This window comes from Limulus polyphemus, unplaced genomic scaffold (genome assembly GCF_000517525.1).
Source record: "Limulus polyphemus unplaced genomic scaffold, Limulus_polyphemus-2.1.2 Scaffold4291, whole genome shotgun sequence".
Classification (NCBI taxonomy): Eukaryota; Metazoa; Arthropoda; class Merostomata; order Xiphosura; family Limulidae; genus Limulus; species Limulus polyphemus.
Genome location: NW_013669901.1, coordinates 25,952 through 36,445, shown reverse-complemented (window position 1 = coordinate 36,445; position 10,494 = coordinate 25,952). Strand labels below are relative to the sequence as shown.

The window sequence follows — 10,494 nt, the reverse complement described above, 5'->3', positions numbered from 1 at the left end:
CTTGATTAACCCAGTTTATTCTTTCTTGATAGAAACTTTTAGTACACAATAATTTCACAATCAGTGCATTTCTCATTACTTTAAACTTAACTACATTTATAATACACACTATAAATCACAGCGATTCCCAGTCTCGATAACTTCGCTTTCTATGAGTGCAAAACACTAGCTCGAAACAGAATCATAAATTCTCCGAAACTCTCTTCATTAATTTCCGCAGGCTTTCTCTGCCAGGCTTATATACCAATGAAGGGAGCATCTTGAATTCACTCGGACCTCCCCAATCAATCGAGAAATTCATCACGTGTCTCCAGCATCACATGACTTCTGCTGTCATAACAATACTTTTTATTAATGCACTGTAGAATTAAACTTACAAATATATTCAGAGTCTAATATGTTTGTAGATGAATGCAAGTTTGCAACGGTCAATGTGATGATTAAAATTTTTTTAGTGCCTTTATGCTAAAATGGAGCAATAAAATCACATTAATATAATTAAATTACAAGAAATTTAAAAAATCACCTTATCTTAAAATAAACAATGAGTCTATAACCAGATACACAAATGTTAGGCAATTCTCTTTTTCCAAAAATTTTCATTTTGATATTTTCTTAACTTTTTGTCATGATTATGGCAATGTACAAAATTTATCTACAAGTAACAATTCTGTGAAGGTTAACATTTTTCTTACCTGAAAATGTATTTCTCACAAATATTCACTTTTTCACACAAATAAGCTATCTTCTCCATGCCTTAGAGATTTGTATGCCACTAGCCATTATGCAACTCTCAACTAACCTCATGAGATTTCTTGTGATTTAAACTACTGCATAATGGTGTTATACAGCAAAAGCCCTCCACTAACAGGAGGGTGACACACCTCCTTCTATGCTTTTAACAAGGCAAGGAATATTAAGTTGAATCAAAAGTAGAGAGGTAGGATGGGAAGTATCTATCAGAAATACATTTCCATGGAAGGAAAATGTTAATTTCTGAGACAATACACACCTCTTCACACAATTAAGCAAGAATTCCATGTTGAAGTGCTGGAGGAGTGAGTGAAAAAATATCTTGAGATGAGTTCCCTTCAGAAAGCACATGAAGGCAACTTATGGAGCATGACACCCAATGGTAGGAGCTCCATAGGGATGCACCTGTGGAGACAGCATCTCATCTCTTAAAGGATATACTCTTCACCCAGGTAAAAGAGGGAAAGGAGTAAATGAGCTCCATGTGTCACAGGGATGGGTGGAATAAGAACATGGCCATCCGAGTACTTGCACATAAAAGTTGGACAGCCAATATGTGTAGCATGGTTGGCGCACATTCAGACCATACCCTGTGCTCACCTCAACTTTACCATCAGACTATCAGACCAACAACACCTGCTGTGAGAGGAGGGCACAGAATTCATGCCATAGTGTGTGTGTGCACGCACGTGAATGAGTGCCTGGACTCAACTGAACATACAGACATCAACTGCAGGAGGAGGGCATGGTTTGTTAGTGTGTGCTCATCTCACTCAAATGAACAGGTGACATCTGCAAGAGGAAGGCATATGTATATATAGTGTGCTCACCTCCACTCTACTGATCAGACACAACTGCAGGAAGACAGCACACTATAGTGGTGCATGCTCACCTCGACTCTATTGGATAGTCACAGGCTGCAGAAGGAAGGCACAACCTTGTAACATGCTCACCTCAACTAAACAGATGCAGAGTACAGGAGGGGGCACAAGTGGCATGTTATAAGTAAAGTTATATGAGGGGAGACCTGTGCTACACTGACAGTGTCACCACTGCCACACATTGATTGGCACCCCCTTGTTATAGCCCCAGTGGTTAGGTCCCAATCAGTGAGGGTTCTTCATGGTCCACCACACTAATGGCTAGGAACTGGTAAAGGCAAGGATCTCCTGTGCTTCGCTAGAAGAAAAAAGGGGAAGGAATCTCTGGGGAGGAGACTTGACCAAATCCACATTGGTCTTGTTTCAGCCAGAAAATGGAGAAAATGCAACAGGTGACTGCATATCTCTGTTTTGAAAAGCCAGGAAATGCGTGCCAGGAAAGCAAACAGACCAAACCCTGGTTCTGGCTTTTTCCATAATAGTCCATGGAATAGGTACAGTTTGTATTGGACAGTAGTGAGATATATGATTATACTATGAAGATACCTGAAGTGGTCTTGCAGAACACCCCATCTCAACAGTGAGTATATATGGAGCCAGGGCAGATGTGCTTTCCATTATCCTGCCTCAATGTAGGTTTTTGGGAAATAAGTATATCCTAAGAGGAACCACCAACCACCTGGCAGTAATATATAAGCAAATGCTGTAATAACAAAAGGAAACACATTCGCCTGTCTAAAGAGGGTAGATAGACTGTAGGATAATGAATGGAGGTAGGCAGTAACCTTCAGGAGATGAGAGAGCCAGATGGTGAAGGTAGTTAGTGACGAAGGTGTGAGAGGTAGTTCACATTCCAGCTTGAAGTATTTCATCCAGCGGCCATTGAAAACGAGAGGCGAGGGAATGAGTGAGGTGACAAATCTGATGCAAGGAAAATGCATAACCATCTGTAAGCATCGACCCCAATAAGGATTAGGCCACACATTGACAGATACTTCCTCTAAGTGCAGAAAGAGATATGTCCTTAGAAGGAGAGGAATTGCAGGGAATGTAGATTTGAAGACAGGAGCCATGAAAATGAGAAGTACAAGCCAAGTAGAAATTAACGCATGAATAGGGTACAAAAGTCTGTCTGGGTCTGATTGATCATAGAGGTGTGATATAGAAGGGAGGGAGATAGGAGCATTCTTCTTCCTGAGTAGCTGAAGACTTAAGGAAGAAGGACCAGTCAAGATAAAGAAGAATCTAAGAAGAGTCGATAGCATGGATATCTGAATGAAGGCTAGAAGAAAGAGGGAACATGTCTTAAAAAAAGGCAGTATAAGTTTCAGGTGGGTCTGTGGATAAGGAAGGACTGGAACAAGGTGAGACAACTGGGAAGGAAAACACTTTGTGGTATCAAGAAAGGGGAAATGCTGCAGACAAGGCCATCCAATAACTAGCAATGGAAGAAAACAGCTGATTCGTTGTTGGCAATGGATGGACCAATGTCAAAAGACACACCACTTACACAGGTAAATGGATAAGGTACAAGGATGACAGGAATGGGAAAGGCTACTGGATTGGAAAGTTCAGTTGAATGAGCAATGGACTGGACAAATCCCTAACATGAAGGTGGAAGGACAAGATCCCATGATGGAACAGTGATGTGTGAGGTTGAAGCAGGAGAGAGAGAGAGATAGAGAAAATACAGTTGGCAGGAGATGAGAGGGTTTGGTTGTCAGGTGACATAGAAGAGCAAACCAAGGTTGAGCCAGCCAGAAAGATGTCAGCAAGAGAACATGACAAGGAGTGTCTAGAATCAAGGCCAAGACCCAAGGTAAAAGACAGAGAGATAGGTAAGCATGATAAAAAGGATAAGACCAATCCTAGCTGAAGGCATTGACAGCCATAATCAAGTGATAAGAAGTGAGGAGACTTGGAAATGAGAGAAGTAGCAAGGCATCAACGATGGAGTCCCTGAAAGAGAGCAGCCCCAATGGAAAACCTGGGTTTAAAGAGACCATTCTGTGAGCAGAACATAGTTCTGGCCAAGAGAGGCATCTGATTCATAGCAGATAATGAGATGCACTTATTGATAATTGCCTCAATAAGAAGGTCCAGGGTATGAAAACAAGGAGTCTGGAATCAGGTTCCACCTTGCCAGTTGATATAAGAAAAATACAAGTTGTTGGAATGAATTATCACGAAATGATCCACAAAGAGGGGTAAAAAATGGGAGCATGCCCAATGGACTACTGGAAGTTTGAGTGCACTGATATAGAAAAAGGAATCATCCTGGGTCCATGTTCTAAATGTGAAATTGTCATTGAGATGCTCCTCAACCAGAGGATGAAGCATCAGTGGAGATGTTCAGGTCTGGTGTGGATGGAGGTAATGAAAGCCAAATGGTGTTATTGGATCGATCCAGCCAACAATACAAGTCCTTGAGTAGAAGAGAGAACAGGTGAGCCATTGAGGTCAAAGTTTCCAAGGAGGTTCCTTTGGTTGTGCAAGAACCAATGGGGGAAGTGCATATGCATGTACCCAAAAGGGATAAGTAGTTCCAGTGAAGCCATGGACTCTAAATACTAAAAAACTTTTTATGAAGTATGAGTAGGATAGGGCAGATCGTGGTGACTAGCAGTAACATAGTTTGCAGAAAGTTTGTTTGTTTGTTTTTAATTATGCACAAAGCTACACAAGGGCTATATGTGCTCTGCCCACTACAGGTATTGAAACCAAGTTTATAGCATTGTAAGTCCGCAGATATACTACTGTGCCACTGGGGGGCTAGTTTGCAGACAGATAGACGGATGATAAGTACAGCTGAGAAACGAGTTGAAAAACACTTTGACAGGAATAAAATATTGAGTGTGATGGAGGAAAAATATTGGAAATGTTGATGAACACCTCCTTCTTGAGTCATTTTACATAGATTGGAATAGGAGGGGGAAAGGAAATATGATGAGGGCTGAAAAGGGGAAGAGAATTGGAGAGAATGTCCAGAGGTAAAAAATTGAGTAACCTCTGTGTAAATGGAAAGGTGTGACCACAGGAGCTCAAACTGTGACTGCAAGTCCCCAGAGGACCCAATTCAACTTAATTGCCATGGACAAGATTGATGAGTCTGATGCCAGGGTACAAGAAGAAAATTGGGAAGTGGGAGTCAATATATGGGAACCTGGGAGGTGGGGGCTAAGCTAAGGCATAATAGTGGAGGGTTGGGTTTCAGACATTGTGAAAACAAAGGAAAAGGATGAAAGTTGGAATTGATGACAAGAACAATCTGCATGATTCAATCAAATCAGAAACACCTCCAAAACTTCAGAGTAAATAAAAGAGGCTAGGAAAAGATCTCACAGAAGGAAAGAAAGAAGTTGAACTTGGGATAGAAGAGTAGCCCTACCAAGAGTTCTCTGCAACAAAGAGCTGAATGAGCAGGAAAATGGAAGAAGTGGTACAGGTCACAGTGAAGAAGTGAAGGAATTGAGAATTGTCTGCAAATTTTTCAGGGCATAGTGGGGTGCCTCAGACTTGGTGTAGAGAGGAGATGTAAAGAAGTACAGTAAAAAGGATCAGGTAAAGACAAAGGTATTGGAAACTGGAGGGCAAAACCAACACCCTCCTCCCTCAAAACAGGCAAAGGCAATCCAAATGTGGGAATCTCAAAAGGGTATTAAGAATGACTAAAATTGAGGATATAAGAATCAGATACGGAGGGTGACGCTTGAGGAGGAAGGAATGTAAATGGTAGAAGAAAAGTAAACAAATTAGTTAGAATTAGGATTAAAAAGTAGGGAACAAGAAGAAGAATATCACACAGGGGAAAGAGAAAGAATCATACACACCTGTAAAATTAAGTCCTGATAATGCAAAAACGTTTTATGAGGAAGGAACCCCTGAAAAAGAGAGAGAAGCTGAAGGTCCTTGCTTCATAGGGGAATCTACTGCCCTATACATAATGGCTGTCACATCATCCCCAGTGAACAAGCATACATAAGCTATAGACATTACATAACCTGTGAAAGGAAATTATTCACACACATCCACATGTTGAAAAAAGATGAGTTGAAAAACACTCCCAGATGAATAAAATATTGAGGAAAAATATTGAAGATGTTGATGAACACCTCCTCCTTGAGTCGTTTTACACAGATGGAGATTATTCACTCACACAAGTTGAAGATGATGTTACATGAACTTGTGTGTTAGTTTGTAGAAAAAAAAGGGGGAAATTAAGTTCCTTATACAGCACAAATCTTGTTAAGTTGAAAACGAAGAAACAAGTGATGTGTTCAGTGCTGAGAAAAAGAATGAAGACTGATGAGTACAAAAGCATAGGAGAAATTAGTATGTAAGGAGGTGTGTCACCATCCTATTGGTGGAGAGCTTTTCCTGCATAATAACATCATTATGCAGTAATGCAATTCACATGAAATCTAATGAGATTTGGTCGGAGATGCCTAAAAGCTAGGTGCAAATAAATCTTTGAAGCAGATGCATGGAGAAAATAGCTTTAATTTATGTAGAAGTGTGTATTAACTCCTTGAAGTCAGCCTTCTTACAGAAATCTGGTGTTCCTTTAAAATGCTTAAGTACAGGGTCAAACACGAATTATCAGTTAATAATAGATTAATACTAGATGACTGTAACATGTAGAATACTCAATGCTTTGCACACTATTTAATTGGTGTCTTTAGGGAGCCAACCCCTATATTATGTATGAAATGAAGAAGTAAAAAAATAAATACATATACAGGTCATCAGAAGGTAGATATGAAGATCTACCTGGCATAGTCACTCTACCTCCGAAGCGTCCCAAATTTGAAAACTGGCAAATAGCCAAAACAGAGATTTTTTATTTTCGTACATCATCATCTTCCTTCAACAGGCCTAGCACCTACTTAGTTCTAGCAGTAACTATAATTTTATCATCATTTGATAGAGCTATTTATTCTATTATTATTCTATGCAAAATTTATAAAGCTTTAGAATATACTTTATAACCTAGTAACCCAAACTATGCCATCTTATAAAAAAGGTAAACAAACAAGTATAAGAAAAGAAATTATTGCTAAATAAAAGAGCTATGTAGGGCTGGCTAATGAAATTGAAAAAAAAAAGAACCAAACAAGATATGGAGGGAAGTGGACATATCATTTGATCTGGCAGATGATTACATAGCAGACTAACCTGTCTCAACCCATTTTGTTCATTGCTTATATAGATGTTGGTAGCAACATGGGTTGTAAATCATTTAAATCAACTTATGACATTACATTTATCAGGAAATAATCTTGAGAAGCTCAAGTTATCATGTACTTCCAAAATATGGTGAATTTTTAAAATACAAAGTTTTGTACTTCAGATAAAGATACACCTGTTGTGAAAAGGATATAAAGTACTGTGGGGACAGATACAAACCTAGATGTAACTGCTGAATATAATCAAGTCTTCAACTGAGTGTTACATTCTACGGTGATTACGGCTAATAAAGTACTGAGATTTATCTAGAGATCCACGTTTATGCATAAGGTAATTATTATTACTTTAGACAAGGCTCTAGTTAGACCTTATTTGAAGTACTGTGCCATCCATAGGATATAAATCTGCTAGAAAGAATGCAAAGCACAACCAGAAACTGTACCTGGTACATGTTTTTAGGCAGAACTGCTTCAAGTTAGTTTCTAATTCATAAAACAGTTTCCCTAATTAGACAGTAAATACTAATAGTATGGATTTTTTGCTTGTAAGAATGGTATATGGTTATAAAAAATACAGGTAGATGGGATGGTATTTGTTTTCACTGTTCATGTTATTACATTAATGGTTCAAACTATTTCCTTTCACCTTGCATATTATCTTATAATGACAATTCTTTTTATATTGAAAACTGGGAAGAGCCTTATTTATTACATGAAATTTCACAATAAAAGTATTTTATATTTAAAGCAAAAAGAGAGAAAACTTATATATATTTTGCTGATAAATTAACAGCAGTTTTTTTCTTTTTTATCATCATGCACTGCAGATGGCATTCTTTCAAATATATCCAAGTTTTACAAGATCCAGGTTCAAAACTACAAATACGTATGAAATTTTATTTTATTATGCTTTACTATACTCAATAAAATGTAATGTATACTATAACATATAAGTTCCATATAAATCTTAGTTTCTGAAAGATCATGAAAAACAAATAGACAGAAGATTAAACAGCTACCTCAAAAACATAATTCCCTGACTTAAATACAACCCTCCCAAAAACTCTTCTAATGAAACTTTGAAAGAATCAAAATCAATTACCCAAACCACTCCTTTGACAAAGCACTGAGAAAATAATTACCTGAAAGGAGACAGTTTTTCATAAATGAAATGGTATTGGTAACCTCTCAAAACTATACCATCACATCTTCATACATAAATTCTGCTCAACAAAGTGAAATTCATAAAATAAAATGGTATTATTTCAATTTTTAAAGACAAAATTTAAAGAGAATGAATGATGAACTTGGTGCACTGAAAAATAGTTAGTTTTTTAAGTCACTAAAGCACATTAAATCTTACTTTTTACAAAGTTTTTCCTGAAGCTTTGCTAGATGCTGGTAATAACGTCCAGCTCCACCATACTCAGCTTTCAATTCCATTCCTATCACCTGAAGAATTAACACAACTTTGTTCACAACCCAAATATAAAGAAATTATACTTCAATCTGATGATAAATATACATGATTTCACACATAAATATATTTATTAAAAAAATATATATATATATTCACTGATTGTCAAAGCTCACTCACAGCTATATAGCTATCAAGCATTGTGTCATACAATACAAAGAAAACCTAATTCAATCTTGATTGAACATTTTTTTTCATGGTGCCTGGTACGAAATCATAATTACAAAACTTACTCCTAAATTTGTAAATATTCTGAATTTTTTTTTAAATATCAAATCAATGGAATAAAAAAGTACCTTGAGAAATTTTAATTTCTGTTGATATGGTGTAAATCAAAGTGAAAATTTGCATTTCTCTGAAAATACTGAAACTGTGAAAGTGAAATGCTAGCACTAGCAGATAAATGCCTTGTGACATGTGTTAAATCTTTTGCACGAAATTTTCACTGTATAATGTATAAAATTTTTGCAATAAAAGCGTTCTTTATGTAAATTATTTTAAACTACATTAATGGCCACAAATGAAAACATATTTGTCTTTAATTAGAATTTTTTACACACCTAATGAAACACTGACGTTTAAAATTTATTTCAAGACTAAACCCTTAGTACTTTCTCCCAAATAAATCTTTCTATTAGTTAATCAGTGTACGAGTACTTGCTGTTCTGTGGCATTAGGTAATATGCGAAACGGCGTACAGAACCAAACCAAAAGCTTCCCGTAAAATAGGTAAAAAAAAGGGACATTAAACTCCTAAAAAATAGCATTTAGGATGACGCTACAAATACCATATAATACTTGGCTGAACTTTTACGATATCATATTTAACTCCTTACTAATTTAAAGTATACTCTTCTGTTTTAAAACTTTTTATGCTACGTCAATTACATTGTAACTGTAACATCTCATGTTGGGCAAAGTAAAACGCGGAACCATCAGATCTCGAAACAAAAATCCATTTCTTGAAGACGAAAAGCGGTAGACTTTCGAAATGTCGTCCTCTGTACTTGTGTTTCTACAACAGGCAGTTGCTTTCCACTCAATTATGTTTAATCACAAAAAATATCCAAATTTCTATAAAAAAAAAGTTAAAATAATCCTTAGAAAAATAACAATTCAGAAATCTTAAAAAATCTTACTTGTTAGGGGTACAGTTTCTTTTATCACACCAGAAGATGTGATGCTTTCCATAACCTACATACAAATACATAATAAATTCCATTCAAATCTACAGCGTACATTCCTATAACGAGTATTTCAATATTAAAAGTTAATCTTTGAAACTGCAATAAATTATTACGGACTCTTTGTGTCACAAATCAAAACACATTATGAAGGTCATTAAATGCTCTATCCTATGGAATTTAATACTTCTTGACATAAATAATTTGTAATATTCGACATTGAATTCTAATTACACCTAATTAGTAAATCTTTGAAACCGCTAAGCCTATTACCGACTCTTTGTGTCACAAATCGAAACACATGTTGCGTCATCGAGATGACGTGACTATTCTCACGCCCTCTAGTTTCTAGAACTATCCCGTATCTTGGCGAATGCTCTAGTATTTACTAGATAGGGTAGGCTGGTATATAAAAGAGGGGAATGTAACGTGTGTGAAAAGAGAGTGAGTAATTGATCTGCGGTCAGAAGTATTAATGACGTTCGTTGTTATAGCGTTTGTTTAGCGCGATTGTTGAAGTTGAGTGTATTGGTAAAGTTGTATTCGAAAAGAATAAACCAGTTTTATTAAGTAAAGAACTTGTGTCGCTAAAGTTTCGTCGGAACGAAGTTACGGAAAGTTAATTAACAAACGGAGACGTAACAAATTGGTGTCAGAGAGTGGGATAGAAAACAAAAAAGAGAGAAGAAGATGGAAACGAGAGGCGGAAAATCAAACTACAGCTTAGCAGATTTGATGGCAGCAATACAAAAACAAGAAAAGAAACAAGAAGAGAGACAACAGCAGTTGCAAGAAAACCTGCAACAATGGCAGCTCGAACAACAAAATAAACAAGAAAGAGAAATTAAACAAGAGGAGAAATTACGGCAGTTGATAGAGGAAAAAAAAAGAAACAAGAAGAGAGACAACAGCAGTTGCAAGAAAACCTGCAACATAGGCAGTTCGAACAACAAAATAAACAAGAAGAACGAGAAATTAAACAAGAGGAGAAATTACGGCAGTTGATAGAGGAA

General features: G+C 36.7%; 1 protein-coding gene across 11 annotated transcripts in view; it reads right to left on the bottom strand.

Annotated features, from left to right (window-relative positions):
• LOC106470916 overlaps window positions 1-9,789 on the bottom strand; it is a 40,240-nt gene extending 30,451 nt beyond the window's left edge. For 3 of the 11 annotated variants that reach the window (XM_022399550.1, XM_022399552.1, XM_022399556.1), the window contains exons 1-2: window positions 9,186-9,281; window positions 8,184-8,272 (exon numbers count right to left, since the gene is read on the bottom strand). In XM_022399550.1, the coding sequence (XP_022255258.1) occupies window positions 8,184-8,272; window positions 9,186-9,233 (137 nt within the window). In that variant the 5' untranslated portion in view covers window positions 9,234-9,281. Of the gene's footprint in view, window positions 1-8,183; window positions 8,273-8,593; window positions 8,743-9,085; window positions 9,159-9,185; window positions 9,285-9,436 lie in introns of those variants that run through there. The other 8 variants (XM_022399559.1, XM_022399561.1, XM_022399560.1 and 5 more) reach the window with 6 other exon arrangements.
• Window positions 9,790-10,494: the final 705 nt, after the last annotated feature.